The sequence below is a fragment of the Salminus brasiliensis genome, chromosome 10, assembly GCF_030463535.1.
Source record: "Salminus brasiliensis chromosome 10, fSalBra1.hap2, whole genome shotgun sequence".
NCBI lineage: Eukaryota > Metazoa > Chordata > Actinopteri > Characiformes > Bryconidae > Salminus > Salminus brasiliensis.
Window position 1 is genome coordinate 11,068,918 of NC_132887.1, and position 24,459 is coordinate 11,093,376.

At 41.2% G+C, this 24,459-nt stretch overlaps 1 protein-coding gene across 1 annotated transcript; it reads right to left on the minus strand.

Moving 5' to 3' along the window:
• Positions 1-4,595: 4,595 nt before the first annotated feature.
• Positions 4,596-16,276, minus strand: LOC140564688 (proline-rich membrane anchor 1-like). Its single transcript, XM_072690306.1, has 4 exons — positions 16,041-16,276; positions 13,898-14,039; positions 10,522-10,648; positions 4,596-5,431 (listed from the first exon to the last, which is right to left on the minus strand). Exons 1-4 carry the CDS (start codon positions 16,134-16,136, stop codon positions 5,323-5,325), a joined length of 474 nt encoding a protein of 157 aa, XP_072546407.1. The 5' UTR covers positions 16,137-16,276; the 3' UTR covers positions 4,596-5,322.
• Between the last annotated feature and the right edge of the window lie 8,183 nt (positions 16,277-24,459).

Genomic DNA, 24,459 nt, shown 5'->3' on the forward strand with positions numbered 1-24,459 from the left:
TAACAGACTCTGTTTACTCTTTATCTGATTGAATGACCGACATTTGTTGTCCTAGTTCACATTCGTGTAAAAAAGTAAAGGCATTCCTGTTCAAATTGATTTTATTAGTTAACATAATTCTTTACAGAGAAATATTTCTGCACACTTTATTTAACTGTTAAATAGAGCCTGTGCTCTAAAACTAGCGGAAAAGTACCATATTTAAAGCAAAATTATGAAAGAAAAGGTATTTTTACTGCTGGACTGCCCCTACAGTTCTGGAGTGTAATTCACAGGTAAACCACTGCCGTAAATACAAATTGTTCATTGAGCTCCCCCTAATGGACAGCTGTACACATGCATTTGTGTACAGGCTGAAGCATACAGAGTAATAATGCAGGATTTGACACAAATATGATGCACAATCCTGGAAAGAGGTCTCATGCAGCTCCACCAAAGTCTCCCTATTAAAGTCAGTGAAGCTTCAAAATGATTTTATTATTTTTTATTTTAAGGTAAAATTGCCACACAGTGTTCCTGTAAGTTCTTTCCGAGGATTTTATAATTATGCTAAAAAAAAAACAACAGGGATGCTCAGATGTTTGCACACAACTGTACACTAAGACTAGACCACAAACAGGGTTGGACAATATTCACTTTTTTAGTACTGTCTCCAAACATTACTGTGGTATACAGTATTACCATAGCAATTCAGAGATGGGCATAAGTTGTTAATGCTTCCACACCATCTCATTCTGTTATTTTAAAAAAATGCAAAAAATCAAATACAAAGCTCAGCTTGCTTACAGTGTACAACCACTAGTTGAACACCATGCCGTTTCAAATCAGTGCAAATCAATCATTTGTTAAATGTTAATCCAACAGCCTGATCACAACTGCAAACATTAAACAGCTGCCAATCAGAGAAGAGAAGCTGGTTAGTGTTAAGATGTGGAGAGCTTGGAGGTGGAGACAGGCATAAACACAGGTTTTATTTTTTTTATTAAAGACAAAACTAAACCAAACAAACAGATACAAACAAGAAAACAAACTAAAGACTGGGACCAACAAAAGAAATAAACCACAAACTGCCATGACCACATCGCAACATGACCATGCACAAGACCAGACAAAGGAAGGCTGAAACAAGGGGTACTTATACAGAGACTAACAAGGGACACACAAGAAACACCTGGGACTAACAAGGGGGCGTGGCTAGAGAGGAGGCACAGGTGGGAACACTAATGAACAGGAGGGGCTTGAACTAACAAGACACAAACAGCCATGTGCTTGGGAGCACATGGTGACACAAAACAGAGGCAGACATGACAGAACAGGGGCAGGCATGACAGTTAGCACTAACTGTGCGAACTGTCCTCACTTATAAAGGTTTAAACAATAAAGACTGGATTACGAAATTCAAGGACAAACAGTGAGCTAATATTTTAGTTTATTTTCCTTTGGTGTTGGATCTGTGGTACACTGGCTAAGCTAAGGCTAAGCTTGGCTTAGCTTGCACAGAACAGTGTAGCTGCTGTTCTGGCTAACTGCTGCGCTACTGACACAGTTGTCAGTTGTCAAACATGTCTAAACAGAGATGTTGAGGACTAAGGTCTAAATTACTGAAGTTTAATGCTGTTGGAGTGACAGAAAATCTTGCGAAAGCTTATGTAGTGTTTGGAACCATAGCTGGCCAGCCAGGATCAGGTAAGTTAGTTAGTGCTAGTACAACAAACTTCACAGTACAAACCATGTTACAGCTAACTGGGGCCTAAAAACACACATATCTGAGAACACAGCTTAGAGTGAGTGGTTTTAGGATTTATTCACGGGCCGATAGTGAATGTGTTCTGATTGTTGATTATGTGTAGCGCGTAATTTAGTGCTTGTTAGATGAGTTTCCGGATGGCTACGACTGATTCTCCCAGGTTTACTTTAGTAGTAGTGTTGTTATAACCTACAGCAAATGTGATGCATAGCCAGACACCAGCTTCTGCCAGCATTCCTGAGGAATCTTAGCCCATTCCATGGGCAATTGCCTTCAGTTCATAATAATATATTTAGCATTGCGTGCTGCAAAGATTTTCGATGGGATTCAAGTCAGGTGACTGTGATCACCTCAGAATCTTCCAGGACTTCTGATACCATGTCTTGGTGGACTATGAGATATACTTGGGATCAATGTCCTGATGGAAGATCACTCAAGCTTCAGATCCCTTGCAGAAGACATGTAATGTAGCTGACCAGTGTTAGTATAATCAGTAAACCATGTAGGGAAGGATGCTGCTTCTTTTGTATAACAAGTGCTTGATGGATGAGTTTCCATGTCTGGCTACGACTGGTCCACCCAGATTTGCTGGCTCTTCCTTAGATTTGGATCGAGTGGCTCATGCTAAACTCGCAGCTACTGCAAGCCATTTGTTTTTCCTCCCAACATCACCTATCAGTGAGCTCCCACAGCTGCCCCTGTGCTGTATCCCTCTTAAATCTAAATTGAAGAATGAGCTTATTTGACTGTTTACTAGAAAGGCACAGACTAGAATTTGTACACATCAAATCTGTCATCATTTTGAAATACCGTCCTCATTTTGAAGATACCTTCACCACTTAAATACCTTATTACCATCATACCACCCAACCCTAGTCACAACATATAGTTGCAATTAAAATGAGTTCCTTTGCTAGTCAGGTTTATCAGCAAAACATAGAAACTTTCAGGTGTTTACAGTAAACACAAACCATTTTAATAGATGTACACAACTAATGTAGCACATGCATTCTCCAAATGCAACACAAAATGCCATTTTAATGACTACTGCAGTCAGAATTATTCAACCCCCTTAATGACAAGCATATATAATTGCTCTTTTTGTATCTTTTTTCTTGTTTGTGTAAGGCAGTGATCTTTTCTCTGAACTTTCTGACAATTCTTGACTTGACTTGCATGCTAGACATATTTCTAACATGGAATCAAACACCACAGTCAGCAAACCTCAAACCAGTCCAGGTATTTGATGTGTTTTATCTCAAGCACTCCTGATGCAACTAGTGAAGATTTGCCACCTGATTTGCAAACCTGTACTTCTGTAAGGGATTCTATTCAGGGTGTTGAATAATCCGGACACTGCAGTCGTCATTAAAAGTGGCATTCTGTACTGAATTTGGAAAAACCACTGGTTCTGTTAGTTGTGTTGAGCTCTTTGACTTGTGCTTGTTTACTTGGTTTATTGCAAAGAGCTGGAAGTTTGTACATTTTGCTAATAAACCTAATTTGCAATGGGTGCCACTGTATATTAGCCTTTACAACACAACACTGGAAAACAAAGTCACAATAGATTGCATTGTTTTATTTCTACTATGTATAAACATACTCGGCCACTCTGTATGAGTGAGTAACAGTCCAGAAGGCAGATATGCTGAAGTCAATATTTACATTCATGCATCATTCCTTCTCTTTTGCACATGATTTTTTTTGTTTTGTTATTTTATGTATAGCGTTCTGAGATTGTTTAGGGATACTCGTTACACTGCAGGTGAAATAATCTTACCGGTTTGGGCACGCAGACGTCTAGACAGACAACACAGACATAAAACATGATGTTTAAACCACTGAAATAGAACCAGCTGCATCTATTGTAATGCATATCCCACAGCTCAACTCAACTCTTATGGTAATGTTTTTGTTATATATATATATATATATATGTTTAGATATAGATATATATATATATAGGTTTCCACTGTAGCATGATATTTATGATATTTTTATATAACATCAGCAATGTTACAGACATTCATCGTCCTTCTAACCACATCCTACATGAAACTGTATGGCATTGTCACACATACATGAAACGCTGCTCCACTTCGTGCAGTCATTCATAATAAACAGCATTGTTCATCAGACAGCTTAAACTTAATGGTCGTACTATTGCAGAAGGGTCCTTGTCTGGTGGCTCGTGAAGGGAACAATTAGCATGTAATCACATCTGAACATGACCAAGGGCCTCCTGCGTAGTTGTCCACTGTCCTTGTAATCACTAGAATTTGGCACAGACAAGGGGGTGTTTAGCATTCGAGCCTTGAGTAGGATATAGCCTCAAAAACTGGAATGTTAGTATCACTGTACATATGGAATCACGGTAAACCACACATGTAATGCAAGGAAACACAGAGAAGACCACCAGTGTTCATCACAGAGTGATGATGTAACACCTTGCGTAAGTGTCTGTGCATAGGCATATCTCAATGATATAGGACACTAGGTTTTACATACACAGCACAAATATGAGTCTACATCCTTGGTTGTCTATAGATGATTGTTTGAATACAAAATGGTACAGAGAGGGAGGATTTCTGGTAGGTGTCCAGATATATATCATGCGAACTAGGTTTGTATTTTAGGTGAAAACATAACTGATGGTTTGCTTTTCACAAAGCAAATAAATGTATAAAAACAAACAACTAAATAAATAAAATAAATAAATAATAGAAAAGGCTACTCTTACAAATTAGTCTTTTTAGAATTGTTTAGAAAATTAAATAAACAAACAAACAAATAATAGAAAACAATACACTTACGAAATATATTTTGTTTTCAGAGCAGTGCATCAAATGTAATATTAAGTATCTAGTTTAGCATGTTGACAAACAAGCTGTGGGAAAGGTTAATAAACAAACAAACAAACAAACATAAATAGAAACGTCTGTACTTACAAAGTATATTGTGTTTTTCACAGCAGAGCAATAAATGTGAAATAAAGCCTCTTGCTTATGCTGACATGTGAGCATGAGGAAAATTAAATAAACAAACAAACAAACCAATAAATAATAGAAAAGATTACACTTACGAATTATCTTGTGTTTTTCAGAGCAGTGCATCAAATGTGAAATTAAGCATCTATCTTAGCATGGTGAAAAACAAGCTGCGGGGAAAGTTAGAAAACAAACAAACAAACAAAAATAAATAGAAAAGACTACACTTACAATTAACATTGTGTTTTTTAGAGCAGTGCATTAAATGTGAAATGAAGCATCTAGCTTAGCATGTTGACATGTGAGCATCGCGAAAAAAAAGTAAATAAATAAACACATGCAAATATTCTGCTTTGTCTGCAAGACACAGTTTGCCATTCAATCTCTCTGAGAGTGCAGGGCAGTCCCACAACAGCGCAGTCTGCACTGTTCACACAAATGTTCCTCTCCTTCTGTTTCTGCCGTGTGGTTGGCTTTTACACCCCTGCTGCACGTTCAGTCAGAGGGTGCAGAGGATGCGGCAAAATGGCCAATGACATTGCTTGCCCTTAGTCTGTGTATGTGTGTGTGTGTGTGTGTTTGTGTGTTTTACACCACAACATTATTAGTGCCAGTATTTTTGGTCTTCTTCTTCTTGCGGGAGCTCATGGCGTATTCTCCGCGGTTGGTGCCGTTCTCCTCTTTTCTAAGTGGTTTCCTGCAACAGACACACAACACTGGTTTCTCAGATGGTTTCTTGAGCCACAGTTTTCAGAAGACATGTACACAGGACCAAAATAAGGACAGGAGGAAATTCTGGTCGAATGTTTTCATTCCGGTACAATAACAAAATGATCAATTTTCCTCTTTCTCTCTTGTAGTCCTCCTACGGTCTCCCTACCTCTCTAACAAGAACAACGGAGTTAACTACGCCCACATATTGCCGAGAATCTCTTGGTCTGTGTAAGACAGTATTACTCAACATGGCCTATTCATGCACCCCTCTGTCTCCCTTTCATTACCTCACTGGTTATTATATTTCTCCACTGCACTGTGTCTTATATGTGCCAGCCAGTACTCTTTTTATGCTTATGTAACGCAGAACGGAGCTGAATACAGTCAGTGCAGGCATTGTTCACTCCGACTATTGTACACTTGCTCTATTGGTGCTTAGGTCCCTAAAGGTACATCAGGGCCCCTGTCTTTGTTCCCTCTTGTGACAATGTTACAGCCACATCACATGAGAGAGGCTCAGTCATGCGAGGCCACTACTTCAGATTTTAGAATTTCCCTGGGTTTTAGGGAAACACAGAGTCCAGTGGGAAGGCGTTTCAATCCCAAGATAGTTCTATAATTGTGTACAGAGGGAAACATCTCTAGGACAGCTGTCTCCAACATGTGCTTTGGTCCCTGATGGGGGATGGAAGTGGGTATCACTGGACCATTAGAGGCTCTTATTAGCTTTTGTATGGGCCTGTGCGGCTGCTGTCATCGTGTTCTACACAAGAGGCACTTATTTTTGGCACATGTTCTTTGTAATTAAGGGGAAAAGGTAATTTCCTGCTTTAGTTAAGGTAGCTAGTTGAAAGATTGAGGAAAATGCTGAATTGTAAATCTAAATGTGAGAATGTGGGCTGAATTATTATTATCCTTTAGGGGTGGTTAACACCTTACTTACGGGAAGCATTTTAAAGGCTATATGACATCTGCAAAAGTCTTTCATGACAACTAAAATTTGGACATCCCATGAAAATTTTTTTTTTAAAAGATTTATCTGTCTGAAGCACCCTGTTCCAGAAGTCCTGGTCTTTGTGTAGGCGTTTTCCAGCAAACGTCAGTCTTGCTCTAATGTTTGTTTGGACGGTAGGGTTTTCCCCTAGCACACCTCCTATGAAAGTCAAACTTGCAGTCTCTTTTTGATGCTGTACTTTGACATGAACTGTGGGAGGAGCTACATTTTCAGATTCTTGGAGACTTCAGACACATCTTGCGGTCTGGCTTGAATATATTGGCATACTTGTAGGACAACTGATTTCTGTGTTCTAAGATCTTTTAAATCACCTTCCTGACTGGTCTGCATATACAACGTTCTTTCTGAAGGCCTCAAAGAGCTATTTGGATTTGGCCATGGTGAAACCCCTCACTTCAACAATCAAGAGCAACCAAATGTCTGAGGTTTAAACAAGATAGGATCCTCCAAAAACCTCTCTTACCTGATGTGGTGCACCTGATTCTAAGCTGCAGATGATTAGAACATGGTTAGATAGGATTTGGGGGGGGGTGTCCTAATGTTTTAGAAAAATGCATTTCTATTAATTACATTTTACCAAATATATATTCATATTACAAAATACGCTCTTCAGTTTTTTTTGTAATATTGTAATACATACATAATCATTTGTATCTCTTAATACATAATTATCAATCTGGCTCTGTATGTAATGGCAGAATGGCTACAGAAATTTTTATGTAAACAGATTTAAAAGGGAGGCCATTCAAGAACTGTAGGTACAAGACCCTTAAAAGATCTATTATTCAGGATCTGAAACAGAGATAATCTTAATATTAAACTAATTCGGCCCATTTCTGTTACTCTGCTCAGCCTAGATATCAAGTCTTTTACACAATATTCATGCGTGTAGACCAAGAGAAGAAAATCTCAGAGTGTGAATGGGAGGAAATGAGTCTTAATTAACTGAATGTGTAGCCCGGCCTTGGGTCCGTGGGCAGCCCGTTTGGGCGTACTGTGTTCCTGGTACCACTGTGACTCCTCAATAATAGATGGCAGCAGTTGACACATGGCAGGTGGTGACACAACACTTCACAGAATTGATAAATATTTCATACCAAAGCTGTTCAAGTGCAGTGCACATCCCCGTTTGAAGTTTTGAGGAGAACACCGAGACCAGTACAAGTGTTGTGCTGTTTAAAACACACTGTAATGGTGTAAGCTAAGCGGGTGGAAGACACTCTTGAAAAATGTGGCAAAGCAGTGAGCATCCTCAGAGAGGCAGGTACCAATTAAAATTGCATACAGTTGTCTTCACTGGCTGCATTATTGTGCTGGTATGGCTTTGATAGCCACAGTCTGGTTTGAATTTTTAAAGTCTACACTCCATGCTATTTACTTTTTGCACATTCTGTTTGCTCTTGGTGTTGTCCTGTGTTGTTCTGTGCATATGAAATTCTCCAACTGCTTCCCTAAAGCCGCTGTGCCGTTTATTTGTTTGTGAAATGAAAGCACTGAGTAAACATCCATTCAGCTTTTCCAGGATTTCCTCCATGGTGACGTGAGCGGAATTTATTTCCACTTAAACCTTCTTTGCCTGTGACGGATGACTGGCACAAATACAGATAAGCTTGCAGTCTGAAGTCAGCAGAGGCTGCTGCAGCAGGGCCTCCTCTGGCAACAGTGTGCGGCAGTCCTGGCCCTTGGCCAGTCTGTTTCATTGGGGAAGCCCAGTACTGATGGGCTGCAGAGACTATAATACTGTCTCCTGGTTGTTAGTGACTCAAACAGCTCGCAGCCAAGGTTCAATTACAGCTCCCCTGTTTTTTTCTTCCTCTTATTGGCTATTCTCTTTCATTCAGGACATCTAGCAACGACTGAAAAGCTACACACGTTTTTGAGTGCTGTGGCATATCTATGGATTTTCTCTCAGGTGTCAGACTGATCTTACTGAGTGCAGGTCGTCTCCAGTTTTGTTCCATTCTTGTTTGTGGCTTCAAAACAACCATCTATGACTCACTATGTTTCAACTGAACAATAAACAGTACATTACTAAAGACATGGCCCTATCCGCTCTCATATTGTACCTCTGAGGCTGGTTCTGCACCTTCATATTTTGCCTCTAATGTATTGCTTAGGTTTCTTATCCTTTGTACCTGTCATACGTTGCACCTGACAGAGCCTGCTACTCAGATTGGATGTGAAATGTATTTTCCTTTATTGGAAATGAGATTTCTGCCAGACTGGACCGAGTGCTGTCTACCCCTCTGCAGCCTGTATATTTTTTCAAGCGAACAGGATAGGAAAGTTGGAAAACACAGATGAAACTGTGTAAAGGTCTTTCAACTGAACCAAGTTTCAATCTCTCCAAGTACTCCAAATGTAAACAACTTACTTGCAGATGAAGCTGCTAACTCACTGGGCTCTTACTGGTAAGCTCTTACTGGTTTAAAGTTTAGGACACGACCTGCTTGCATGTATAAAAGATGTTGCCTGCGACTGAATGACTGGGCAGATTAATTCATAAATAATGACTTGAGTTTGGGGCTACAGCATCCATCTCACTGCAATAACACATTCTTGCTAGTGTAGCATTAAAACGAGGATGCCCTCTGGCTACAGAAGGCTGGAGAATTGCCATAATGAATTCCAAGGCCAGCCACTCATTACTTCCGCTGCCTGCATTTGCCCCTGCCTTTTTGAGAACGCAGGGAACATGTCCCTGCTGAGAAATGCCACAATAAACCTTAGATGTTGCACAACTGATATGGATTCACAGTATGCCTTGTAGAGTGTTGTTTACTTAGGGTCACTATTTTTTTGCCACCAGTAATTAAAGTATTACCCACATCAATGTATGCATTATTAAACCACTGCAGTCAACAACTGCAACTTATTTTAATCATGCCATTCTGAATATGGACAGATGTTAAACCGTGACGAAGTAATCCAGCCAATGAACTAATTCAGCAATTTTGCTAACTGGCAGGTCAGGAAAAGGTAATTCTCTTAGGAAGCCGCTACTACTTAAAATTAATGAATTCATAGCCCTTAATAAAACCCACTGCTGTTGAACTACTCCACTTTCTTGTTTGACACCAGGCATTTGATTTAAATCAATTACAGCCTCTTTACATGCTGTAAAGAGGTGATGCTGGTAGTCACAGAGTGGTGAACTGCTCTCCAGTGTATGACTAGCTGGTCATACTTGATTTAAGAACCACCGCCATTAAGAAATGTGCTGCCATTGAGACTGTTATCATGCAGCTAGCTAATCAATGACACTTTAATATGATATATACTAACTGTATCAGTTCACAGTATCAATTTTCAATCAATAATTTACATGTATAGATTGGTGACAGACAGTGGATCACCACATATTTTTTTCACTGTAAAATTAGGTTTAAAAATATCACGTCTTGCTTACAGTACTACAATATATCGGAATATTTTGAAATGTAACCTCTGTATTGTGATTCTTACTGTATCACCAGATACTTGCCAATGCATAGCCCTACTGGCTTCCCAGGCATGTTATAAAGGGTAGGCAGGACTTTTTGCTGGCAATCAAACAATCAGATACTACTATGTCAAATTACAAAGACTTTCCTCCTCATAAGCAGATGTCCTTCTGGAGCTAAAGGCTGGTCATAGCTACAGCACTAGCCATGGCATACCTACACCACATCACATACACATCATTTCAAAATTCATAACATAGAACATTTTCAGTTGAACCAATTAAACAAATCGTTTGAAGAGCTGACAATTATCCCTAATAATTCAGAGACTCATGATCACTGAGTGTTCAATTGAGATCATTTTAGATCACTCAACAAAACCTAGTAAACCACTCACAACCGTTTTGTACACCACAGCTAATGACAAGCAAATGGAGCTAGGCATTTTCCAGTAACTCGACATCCATGCAGAACCTAAGGCATTTCCATAACCACATTAATCATTGCATACTCTACTAGATGGTCTAGTTGTTAATTAGTTTAAAACGACAGCATTAGGTCCATAAGAGTGAATAGAATTTCAATGAATTCCATAAAAGAAAACAGTCTGTGTACCTTTTAATGGCCTTGTAGCAGATGATGAGAGTTAATAGTAGAAAGAAAGCTGAAGTACATCCTACTGTCCCGACCACAATGAAGTCCGTCCACCAGGGTCTAAGTGGGACACCGGGAGGCTCAGCCACTGAAAGAAAAAATAAGTCTGTGTAATCGGCATAGATGGATAATAAATGAGTAAAGTGGAACAAGAACAACAGCCGGTTCAGAAATGAATTTTATGTATTATATTAGCACCAAGAATTCCAAAGAAAACCACTCTCTCTCTTTGTTCACTCACGCACATATCCTCCCAGACACACATATACTGTATGCACTATATATCACTTTGTCTTGCACACATGCATTACCTAAACAGAAACCAGCCCACTTGTTCCATAGACTCAGTAAATGGCATGCAGTCATGAATCTTTTACAACACTACATTGGCTGGGATCATTATGACCACTCATTACTGTATGGGATGTGAACACTGTGCCTACTCAGTGGAAAATGCTATTATTATTATTATTATTTTTTTTATTACTTCAAGTTATTAGTAACATTAGAATCAGCATAATTGATATGATGCCATTTTACAAATACATTCTTAAGTAAAAGAAATGGTTTATGTGGTTCTTTTAAAATTTATTCTACATTGAATCCTGTTTACCCTTTTACAATGTGTGGACCACACTCACTGTGAGCTTCAGCAAGGAAGGGGAACTCTGAGAAATGGGGCTGGAGTTCTGGGCGGCTTCAGCTGATGAGACTTGAAGCCAGATACCCCCCCCCCCCCCCCCTTACCGAGCAAGCTCTGAGCATGAGTTGGAAAAGAAGGAGGAGCTGGGGTGGTAGTGGGGTGTGAATTTTTAGCACAAGAAGGTGAGTGGTTCCATAGGGTGCATAATAATAGAGGGGAGAGGTTTGGGCCTGCTCCTCCTCCCAAACTGTATGACTTATTCCTTAACATTAAAGTTTAAACAAATGCACAGAGGGGGGCAGGAGAAGGTAAATGAGCAGAGTAAGGGTGTAGCCAAGGATTTATTGACATAACTGGTAGATAGACACCCGCAGGTAGAGCCAAAGATGAATGTTCTTTTGGCTCAGGACACAGCCTTCATGTCCAGGTTCATTATGGACATAAAAACTGATGCCTTTGTTTAGCAAAATTGGAAACAATTGGCAAAGAATGCACAGAATGCAATGCAAATCTCAAATATCACTGCTTCAAATCCAGAGTCATGCTGCTGGGTATCAGCCATCAGCAGCAGGAGTCAGAGAGAGCACAACTGCCTTGCTCTCTCAGGGGTGGGTTGATGGCACATCCTCCCCACATAACTGCTTGGTCAGCTTAGGTGTCTGTTAGCTGTGGTATTGGAGCTGGGGAGCCGTGCTTTCCTGCGAGTGTGCTGTCCTAGCAATGCTGCATCAGTGGCAGTTCGAAAAGAGCAATGTTTTGGAGGAGACATGGGTTAGTCTTCACACTGCTAGTGTAGGAGGCATTGCTAGTGATGGGGGTTGGGTAAACACGGGTTGGGTAAATGGCCTTCCAAATTGGGTATAAAATGGGGTAAAAAATAGAAATAAAATTATTTTAAAAATAAATAAATAAAAGCAATAATAGTAATAGAAAAAGTAACAGAAAAACAATGGAATTCAAATATTCAGTATCTGGCAAGTGGCCTCAGGATTTCTTTATTTATTGACTGCATTTCATCTTTAACTGTGGTCTTAAAGTAAGAATGAATTTATACCATTAAGTATTTTATCCTATATAAAAACTATGAGCAATAAATAAAGAGGCTTTCCAGGCAAGTGCTATTTCGCTGAATAGATGAAAAGTAAGATTTTGTGTATAATATTGTGTCCCCCATAATATATACACTTCTTCTATGCACTTTGCTGATTCTTTCTGTTATACAAATACAAAAATCACCCAAGTGTGTTCTGAATATGCATCGCATACAAAACTCACACTCAATCATACTTTCATGCATATTAATTTTTAATGCTTCTGGCTGTCTGTATAAGCTCAACTTCAAAATAACTACAGTGGAATGCTGGCCCAGTTCATTAGCCCCCTATCTGTATCAAACCCCTAATTTAATTAACTCATCTGAGTTTTAATCAGGGGCTCTGTCAGGGGAAGCTGACTACAGCGCCTGGCAGAGCAGCAGGCAAACATCTCACAAGCTGCTCCAGGCATATGGGGAACTCCCCAAGGTCAACCAGTGCGTGATTAGCCCACTGTTTGTGCTCTCTCCCACACCAGAGTGGAACTTTTATTTCTGCAAAGCCAGACAAACTCTCAGTTCATGCCTCACCACAGCTAAAGCTCTCGACTAATCAAATTTATAACACCTAAGCGAAACTCTCCATCCGCCTCCCAAAATATCATGAACCTTTTTAAAGGCGGATCTGAAATGTGGACTATGTTGATTATTTTCATACGTCATATGAGTCATATGGAAAAGGTATTTCTGGTCAGACTTTGACTAGATTGCCACATACAAGAAATACACTTTATGGACAAAGGTATTGGGACACCTGCTCATTCATAGTTTCTCCTGAATTTAAGGGTATTAGTTTATCCTGTTTTTGATGGAGTAACTGTCTCTAGGATGTTAAGACATTGGATGATCACCACCCCACCTCATCCACAACTCGACAACAAGAAGGGGCTTTATACCCCTTCTTGGCAACGCCTAGCATAAGGCACGGTGCCAATAGGTTTATGTCCTATTCTATTATCAGTACTTCTCTACAGGGACTAGATAAGATGTATGTGTGTGCATTTGCACATTTGTGTCAGCAATGGGTGCAACGGGTGAATGGGTAAATATTTAATTAACTTTATCCTTCTAATATATGTTAATGCCAATATCTTGCCAATAATCATGAACCCTATCCACTCTCTAAGCACCAGGAACACTACTTGGAACCTTATGTGGTCTTTTGCTGTTGTAAACCATCCAGCTTTTGAATAAAATGAGATTCTTCAGACCAGGCTAGGTTTCTCCAGTCTTCAGTGGTCCACTTTTGTTAAATCTGTGCCCACTTTTGCCCATCTGCCACAAGGTTGGATGTGTTGTGCATTCTGAGATGCTTTCCTGCTCACTTTAATCGTACCAAGTGGTTATTTGAGTTACTGTAGCTTTTCTGTCAGCTCCAACCAGATTGGCCATTCTCATCCATATCTGCATAGTTTTATGCATGGTAGGTCAATGTGTGAATTGCTCTGTGAATGTATAATAGGGAAAAGTAATTGCTCCTATTGCTAGCAAGAAACAGCTCCTCCTGTTTCTGGTTCCATTTTCTCCTGTAAATTAGTAAACCTGTCATTTGAAAGGTTAGGGTGGTGGAAAGCTAACCCTGGTTTCCGAGCAGCCCCTACCTGCGGGGATCAGTAGCCGAGGAGGAGGTGGGGGAGGAGGTGGGGGAGGTAGAGGTGGATAGGTCCTGCAGTGGCAGGGCGACTGGCACTGCTCACCTCCTCTCTGAGTGCCAAGCTGTGAGCATGACCTCTGAAGCTCAGCCTGAGAGAGAGAAAGAGCGAGAGACAGAGATAGTGTAAGAGAGAGAGAGAGAGAGAGAGAGGGAGAGAAACAGAGAGACAGAGCTTGAGTAGGTGGGAGTAGGAGAATATGCATGAGTGAAAGATGAAGAGCGATAGATGCAACAACAGACCATGCGCGTACAGTGTGACATATTGTGTGGGCTGTGATGCACTGAGAGGAGATCTACTATGATTGCCCACATGATCGGAGGTGTGACCACACAATCCCTGTGTTGATCAAATCTTGCAAAAACACAAAGCAGACAGATGCTTGCATTGATGAATATGATAATTTGGGTCCGCACAATTCCCTTGCATGCACCCGAGTCAAAATAAAAGTAAACGAAAGAGCTCTGCCTGCAGCCACACGCAAACCCAACACATCATACGTTCAGGACTGCGAATAGTCCCGCTTTCTGCAAAAATCGCCCACCCACAGAGTGGGCTTTTCTATGCCTTTAGGACTGGTAGTGGGAGGGCTTTGAGACATGGGGAGAATACATTACTCTTGATCCTTAACCCCATTACTCGCCTGCAGGTTCTTATTAGTATTTGCGTGGGCACTGGAGTAGAGTCTGGAAATATGGAAGCTGAGCTGAGATGACCCAAATGATAGGTCTATGGTAATGACATAGCTTGTGATTGTAACGCAGTTTATCTGGTCAGGCTCTCTTTATGGTTTCAGGAGTGAAAACGCTGTCTGATTTTCACACCAGCCGTTCAGTGTTGCCTTTCAGTCAGAGAACGTAAGAGAACCGAAATGTTCATGGCATGTTGTGCCTGAGGGTAGCAACAGACATGCCCTGTTTGTCCCATATAGATATAAAACATGGTCTATGCCCACTTTTCCAACTAAAGATATACTAGATAAATATATATCCAATATATATATATATAGACAAAAGTATTGGGACACCAGCTCATTTCTTCTAAAATCAAGGGTATCAACAAGAGTTTATCCTGACTTTGCTGATGTAACTGGCTTTCTACTAGATTTTGGAGCATAGCTGTAAGGATTTGATGGCATTCAGCAACAAGAGCATTAGGGAGGTCAGGATGTTGTATGATTAGCACATCACCTCACCACAAACTCCCCAACTCATCCCAAAATTGGATGGAGCACCATCATTCCAGAGAGCACTGTTCCACTGCTCCACATCTCAATGCTGGGGGACTTTATATCCCTCTACCCTACACCTGGCATTAGGCATGGCGCCAATACGTTCATGTTTATCTGCTGTACAGAGTCCTATTCTATTGGCAAAACTTATCTACAGGGACTAGACAAGCTGTGCGTGTATGTGTGTGCATTTGCAGATCTGTTTTAGCATTGATTAAAGTTAAAGCTTGAATTTGCTGAATGCTTTCATTAGAAGGGGTGTCCAAAAACATTTGGACATATTGTGTCTCTGCAATGAATGTAGTGTTAGGACTCTTATTTGCATAGCATGGTGTGCTTGCTTGGCTGGGGACTCAAACCCTAGTCTGTCATAGACCCACTATGCTACACCAACCACTGGTTGTGCCCTTGTCTGTGGGCCCCAGTCCTGGTCCTGAGGTCCCCACACCCATGCGGTTCCCTTAATCAGCGTCACCAGCCCTTCACGTGCTGGAGTGGATGTGTAAGAGCAGGGTTTGAGCACCACTGGTCTATGTCAACATGGACTTGCCAGAGGAAACTACTGAAGCACTTGTAGTTAGCTTTTTCCACTGTGGAAACAGGTCGTAAGGAGGAGGAGGAGGAGAGAGAGAGGGAGAGAGAGACCAGCCCAGGGTCGTGTCTCGCCTGGCAGCTTAAAGAAAGTTAGAAGCTTCAATAAAGTGAGGTTCCTCTGACAAGTCCACTGCATCGACTACACTAACCACGTTGCCATTTGCAGGGCTGAACCCAAACGCGTGCACGGCGGACATGGTGCCCAAGCACAACTTCACGTGACAGTGGAGGAGGAGAAGCAAAATCAGCACGAGCGGCCAAGCTTACCTGGCACAACAGCAGGAGCGAGGAGAGAAAGCAGTGCCCGAAGACAAACGGGCAAAGGCGGAGTGTGAGGGTTACTGTGTGTGGAAGCAGCAGCATTGATCCTCCTCGGCTCTTCTCGCGCACAGATCAGCGTGGAAGCAAAGACAGGACGCATAGGACTAGACTGGACTGCTCGCAGGAACCTCGTCCGCTCTGGCTAGTCCAGCGAACAGCTCAGCTGGCTCCTTTCCGCCCAGTGCTTCATGCCAGCGTTTTGTTCACCTATTTTATTTTAGGACAGTCTCTTCTCTGGAAACTTTCCTGAGTTCAACGCTGATAGCCGCGTCCAGGCAGCCCCATATTCAGCCCAGTCTCATACGCGTGTGCTCCCTCAGGCACTAGTGTCTCTCCACAGCATCTTCTTCGTCTCCAGTCGCGGCCAGATACGCACGAGGCAGTCGAGTGGTCAGTTGCACTATGTGCACGCATTCCCCCCTCTGCGTGATCCCCCACAACTACGCGCCCGCTAGTCCTGCCCTTTCTGCGTCCCAGAGCCACGCGCAGTCGCCCGCTCGCTTCATACTTGGCCAGGCGGAGAGAAGTAAACACAGGCAAACGCGAATCAGTGGGGAAAGTTCATGAAGCGCGGATGCTCCTCTGGATGTTCCTCAATGCGCAGGGCTGCTGTGCTGGAGCTCCAGGCGAGGGAGGGAGGGAGGGGGCAGAGAGAGAGAGAGAGAGAGAGAGAGAGTGCGCGCGCGTGGATAAGTACTTTTTTAGCTGGATGTGAACCTATGATGTAATATTCATACAATCTTTATATAAAAAGAAGACAATAGAGGAGGTGTAGATACACCAAGTAAAAGAGGGCAAAACAGTTCTTAAATTAAGCAGAATTCCACAGGCCAGCCCTTCTCCACCTTGGCTGTGATGTAATTTATTTGTATTTATTATTATTATTATTATTATTATTATAATTATTATTATTATTTATGCAATTTTGCTCCCTGATTTTAGATAGCCAGTTGCCCAAACCACTACTCAGTACTCTTACCCTATCACATGTAATGTTTCCAATACTGGGAGGGTGATGGCTGACACATGCACAACCAACCACCGCTTCTTATCGTACTGCAGCCAATGCAACTTCACCGGGCAACCAACTCGCTTGGAGGAAAGCGCCGGGTACCCAGCTCTGATCCAGCGGACGCCTGTGCCGGCCAGCTTCACCCTGAAGTTATGTGGGGAGAGACAGAGAAAGCCATCTACCCACCCGTAGAGAGAAAGGCCAGTTGTGCTCTCTCAGGCTCCGGCTGCTGATGTTAATTTGAAAATTCTAAGCTCTACATTTACAGCCACGTACACTATATGTCCAAATGTTTGTGGTCAGATACTTAAAGTTGCATCCATTGCTGACAGATGTGCAAATGCACACACACACAAACAGAGCTTGTCTAGTCCCTGTAGAGAAGTACTGCCAATAGAATATGACTCTCTGGAGCAGTTAAACATGATCCTATTGGCAATATGCCTAATGCCAGGTGTGGACTAGAGGGGTGTAAAGCCCAACAACATTGAGCTGTGGAGCAGTGGAACTGGGTTCTCTGGAATGATGGTGCTCCATCCAATACTTTTGGGATGAGTTGGTTAGTGGGGTGGGGTGGTGATCATCCAACATCATGACCTCACTCTGAAATCCTCACAGCAATGCTCCAAAATCTAGTAGAAAGTCTTCCTTGGATGGTAGGGACAGTTACTCCAACAAAAGTGGAATACATTGTTTGTCACTACCCTTAATTTCAGAAGAAACAATGAATAAGCAGGTGTCCCAATACTTTTGCCCATATAGTGTAGCATACCTAGCTTAGCTTATAACTGTAACAAGAACAAATAATGTTTGTAGTTAGCAAATGCAACAACTGTAAATAGGCTCACTGAAGTAAAAAGAAACAGGTGTATTGCCGTCGTAAGACATTCAGTAAAAAAATGACTTGTTTTATGAGTGTCTTGCTGCCGGCATCTCTAATCCCTCCTATTCTGATGATATCACAGTAAGTGTATATATAACAGAAGTGGTTGTACTCTTCTGTTATATAGAGAGATGGGCAACACTAAGCAGTACTGAGTGAAATGTGGGGCACTCGGAGTCTCATGAAGCGAGATCAGTCTTAGAAAGTTGCATAAGTGCTCTGGTGTTCTGCTGATATTAGCAGGAGACCCGCTCTCTGTCAGCTCTAGTTTGTCTTCTGTTTACCATCCTTCCCATTTGTGCTCTGTAGGTCGGAAGAAGAGGCTTAAATGGGAAGGCAGAGTATTACCATGTTATCATTGTCAACAGCACACAATCAGATAGGAAAATAGACTGATGTGGTGAGTGATCTGGATCTTAAGCCCTTTTCAAAGTACCCATATTGTTGAGAACTGTCAGGACAGAAACGTGTCTGTGAATATAAAATGGCGAAATGTACACTATATGGACAAAAGTATTGGGACACCGACACATCACACCTACAGGAGCTACAGGACATGCCATTCTAAATCAATTGGCATTCATATGGAGTTGGTCCCCATTTTGAAGCTCTAGATTTGGCAGTTATTCATACTCTGTGACAATGCTCTGTAACTTTACATGGACTGAGTTGCGGTGCTTCCACTTTCCAATAATCCCACTTACAGTTGGATGGTGGAATATCTGGGAGTGAAGAAATTTCACCAAATGACTTGCAACCTGCAACAGTGGTATCCTATTACAGTATTTCGCTGGAATTCAGGGAGCTCCTTAGAACGACCCATTCTTTCACTAATGTGTGTAAAGGCAGACTGCATGACTAGGACCTGTGGCAATGGGACTAAATGAAACACCTGAATTCAGTGATTAAGAGCTATGTCCCAATACTTTTGTTCATATTGCGTATTATAAGAAATGGCTATGGAGCAGAAAACCAGGATCGTCAGAAAAAAGGAAGATCAAAGGGTTTCAGAGAAACCTTTTTATTGGAACCATTATTTAGAAACCTTCCAGAACTCTTACTAAACTAAAACACTGCCTAAAGCCTGTGATAATTCACCAAGCCCAGATAATTCACATCACATCACATTGTCCTCAAAACTTGGGGACATTAGTTATTTAGCAGTGCAATGGCACTCTGTAATGGAATGGTTCTGTAAGGTAAAACACACCACCACTGTGCCACTCAAGTTACAGCTCCAGAATTCAGGTTGTATTGATATCACTGTTATGTGGGCTTGTGCAATCATATCTAAGGAACTGTCAATGGGGTAGAAACACATGATGGTGGAATTGTTGCATCCAGGTGCACTCAGTTCCACCAAGAGTTCTTTAAGAAGCTTTCAAACGGCAAAATGAGAAAGTTACTGAAGGTACTGAAGCTGGATGATTAGTTCTGGATGACAAACACCACTCCCACTCATCAAGTAAGGTACTGGATGAAGCACCATCACTCCTCAGAACACAGAGTTCCTGAGTTCCACAGCTCCTCAGCCCAATGATGTGGGTTTTTATAGCCCTCTTGGTGTTTGGCATGGGACATGGTAACTTCAGACTTGTTTGTCGCTCCTCCAGAGAGTCCCATTTTATTGGCAAAGTGCAAAATTCACTAATTACAAGATGTGTCTATATACTTTAGACACATCTGGTGCTTGATTATGTTGGCTGCATCATTAAGGATCATGCCTCACACACATGCCTCAGACTAGTCTGCATGTTACACAGATGTGTAGTTTCCCCCTGTATGGCTTTAGCTGACGTAACTGGCTACAGAGATGAAAAGAGAAGCTGTACTCCAGCTAACAGTCATAAGGCTGCCAGGGATACTCAGCATCCATAACCAGCTTGCATGTTAAGAGGCATGCTGGCTTCTGTTCAGCATGTGGTTTCAAGCTGCTCCTCACCAGATGTCATTCTGCTCTCCTCCCTTCACCTTCAAAAAGGCAGAGCTTAGGGTACAATGTGCAACTCAGAAAACTCTAACCAATGCTCTAACAAACCAAATAAGGTCTGGTTAGTCAGATATGATATGATCTCCCAACCCTAATCCCAACATATTGCATTCAAATGGCTGATTTGAACATACTGTAGCAGTCGTGGTGGAACGTCTTACTCAGAAAGTGTTCACAAACTGGTCATGTGAACGATTAAACCTGATTGTGGTGGCACGTAGACATGCTCACTGCTGAGTGGTAGCCCAAGGGTACAAATGCCATTTGAGGGAGAATAACAGAGCTGCCAGACCTTTATGTTATTAGAGATAATCTGAGAGGCAGACCTGACATTTACAACTGCTGGTCTTGCATCAGCCCGATCTTATTTCGCCCCAGAGGACGTACCTGGTAAAAGCACTGCTTAGCAATGCTGAGGTCTGCTATGGACCATCTGTGGCCCAGGGTTTATGAGAATGCCATTAGCCTTTAACCACACATGTTGGGGGAGATATGTGCTGTGTTCCTGTCACAGGGGAGAGACTTGCTCTTTGGGAATAAATGAAAAAATAAATTAAAAATTGTTAATAATATATATAAATAAATTATTTCCTTGTGTGTTACAGCTCTCCCAAGGCATCCAAAAAAAAAACAGATTTACTGCTGTAGCATAACACTATAAATTGGAATAACTGATTTTTTGACTATATTGAATAACACAATCACATTGGCATGGCTGTTTATGTGGATAGAATTATTTCAGCAAAGCACTGTTGTCCTCTAGTGGAGGACTTTGATAATGCAGTCATTTTGGGAACATAGTTGCCTGTTATAACAAGTTACAGTTATCCAGGGGCATTGGAATTATAGTTATTTAGGTATTTTAATACCATTAATATGATATTTTTAAATTAATACTAATATTATTAGTTTAAAACATCAGTATTTTGTCATTTTTTCCCTTTTTGTTCAACATTCCCTCCACTTCTCTACTATATAATGTCTACAGTACACTGAGAAAGTAAGGAACTAATATCTGAATTCAGTACATTTGCTTGATACAATCAATACTAGATAGACAGTGGATCTGTCTAGGATAACTTAGGCCCCATTTACACCTGGTATTTACAGGCGTCTTGGGTGACTTGATCACAAATGATTGCCAAAATGCATAGCTGTTCACACCTGGCATTTGAAATGCGTCTCCTGTGACCACTTGTGATTTCTCACATCATTCCATGGGGCATGGCGCACATTAATGACGTAGTGGATGCGGGTGGGGTTTTATAGTCTGGGACGCATCAAGTGATTCACACTACAAAAATAATGTAGTCATATGCGTCTATTGTGATCCGAGTGATCAGATTGCAAAGACGCATGTTAATGCCAAGTGTGAACAGGGCCTCAAATGCTACATACTATACAACACATACATACCATAAACATACACACTGTAAAGAAACAGGTCTGTTGACTAAATTACCATATACGGTTGCCCCTGCAGATGCCCATAAAATGGCATATTGAACTGATCTGATTATACTGAACCACTATACTGATCTGATTATACACTCATTTGCGGTTAATGCAGACCTGCCTCTTCCACTCCTCAGTAGTTTATTATTTTACTATAAAGACTTTCAAGTACTGATGCAACGTCTATCGCTTTGAGCAACTGTAACAAAGTATATAGAGATAAATACTACATGTAAAATCTTCATACCTCCCAAAACCCAACTTCTGCTAACATTCATAATGTGTACACCCACATGAAAGTCTAATGGTGTTAGATGTTGAAATATTGGTGTTAAGTCATGATTTTAAGAAACCAAAATTCAGCATGTATCGAACACTGGAGCTTGATGTCATCCCAGTGTTGTTTTATTTGACTTCACTGTCAGTTCTACGTTAGAGTCCAACATCTTTCTGACGTCAAACTAATGGTCGGTGCTTGCTGACATCTCTGCAGAGTATCACCCACCCATCTTTTGCTCTCGAGAAATATTACAACATGAAGATTGTAAATACATGAGCATATGAAGCCCAACTATCCTGCTTATTTTCCTTCCATCTACGTTTACAAACCATGTCTTTCAATTGCAGATAAATCAATCATCTGTCCTACAATCCCACCATCCATCTTCTTCAGGCTGTCAGAAAGACAGGCAGACACTGGGGGTTTATTAGCCCATCGTATTTTCTTCTTTCCTCCCTCTTTCTCTCTTACTTCAAAAGAGCAGGAGTGAGGCAGGCGGACAGGGGAGGGGTTGCCCATTGTTTAATTGGCCTTTTGAGATGGACAGAGGAGTGGTGAGAACAGAAAAAGAGAATGACAATGGAGTCCTGCAGCCATTAAAGACTCTGAGCTGTAGTGCCGGTGCATCAGGATAGTAATAAAAACTTGGAGAAGACTTTAACAGTTAGCTCCAAATACCATGTCCTGCTTGCAACAGTTTGGGCTGCAGTGTATTAAAACCAGGCTGGATCAGAAATCAAGTACACACTTACATTCAAAAGTGTTTTGATCTCATCATGGTTTACAAATCCGGATGCTGCAGTTTGTAATGTTCCACATCTGCAGTTAGGTCACATATGTAAGAATAGTGTTTAATATTGGAGCACCTGCTCATTCCTGGAAGGCTTTCTGATAGATTCTGGAGCAATAAGAGGGTTAGTCAGGATGTTGGACCTCCCCCACCTCACCCCCAACTACCAACTCATCCCAAACGTATTGGATGGAACGCCATCATTCCAGAGAGCACAGTTCTCCTGCTCCACAGCTCAATGCTGGGGCGCTTTATACCCCTGTAGCCCACGCCTGGCATTAGACATGGTGCTAAAAGGTTCACATTTATCTGCTCCAGAGACTCTAATTCTATTCTATCTAGTACTTCTCTACAGAGACTAGACAAGCTGTGTGTGTGCATCTGCACATCTGTGTCAGCAATGGGTGCAACTTAAAAATGCTGAATGCATTCAATAAAAGGAGTGTCCACAAACATTTGGACATATAGTGAATGTCATATATATGCCATACTAGAGATAATTATTGGGGGTAACCCCATGAGGTAATTATTTTAATCAACAAGTGCAACAATTCTTTACTTCACCTCACTATTAAATAAACATACAGTTGTATGCAAATGTTTGAACAAACCAATCATATAATGTGTTGATTTTTGAGTGAAAACATAATGGCTCCTTTTATTTTATAGATTTATATTTCCCTAATAGGTTAGACTCAGCAAATAAACAGTAATTCCGCACAAAAAGGTCCAGACATGTTTCTCTGTAAAGGATATTAACTTATTTCAATTCAGAAAAACAATTTACAAGGGGATGCGACATACAATATTTGCATATGGATATGGCTATATATATTTTATTTTGTACATACAGTACTGTGCAAAAGTAAAAAGCTCCTTATCTGGGCAGTAAGTGTTTATTTCCTCAGTAAAAACACTAATATTAGAATAAATACTAATAACTTTCATACAAAAAGTAGTGAGTTTTTATTCCTGTATTTATTAAAACATCTGCAAAAGTTCTCCTCATGGAGTCTAATGTTATTTATATTAAGCATCAACACCTGGTTTGGTAAATCAGTGCTTAATGATGTTAAATTGGATGAGCTGGAGATGGATTTCAGAAGATCTTAACTACCTTCTTCAAAATGAGATTTTTTTTACTGTATTTATGATGATCTGCATCTGTTCTAAAGTGATCTGGAGTTTTGACAAGTTTATTGATGTGATAAATAGTTTTAAATAATGATTTTTTAGGCGTACGTGCGTAGGTGCCTTAGCTACTGTATGTTTTACTCTGTACTTACATCACTTTCTGCCAAATTTCCATCAAACAACTGACAGAAAAACAGAGGCATCAGTGTGGATGCATGACAAATAATGCAGTTCATCCATTAAGAGCATCATAAACGGGTTGTTAAATGAAACAGGATTCAACTTGTATATCTGCAATAATGCACGATGCCTTACAATTCACTATATGCACTAAGTTGTGTAAAACTCCACTACAAAACACTCAAATGTCTACTGATGCTTTGTGCTTATAGGCCCCAATGTGTGAAGCTAAGGTGTTTGGGCATGCTTTGCAGTGTGCTGTCCAGACAACTGCTCCTTACAACTAAGACCCCTCTGCCAGGAGGAGGTGGCTCAACGGGACGATAGGTAGCCTGCTCTCTTTCCCCCCCTCTCAATGTGGGACGGGGCTCAATTAGCATTTCACAAGTCCCTTTTTCCTTTTCTATTGCGACCTTCCCCGCGGAGCCCGTGCTTTCTGCAGGGATTGTCCTGTTTCTGGCCCTTGTCGGCGTTGGCAGGGTGACAGTATTCGAGTGTGCAAACTTGTGCTATTGTCCCCGGGCCAGAAGGAGTCATGGAGACCCCACTAATATGACACAGGAAAATGTTTGCTGATGGCAATTCTATGGGCTTTGTCTAACTCTTTCTCCTTCATGACGACTCGATTTAAGTCTCTAAAT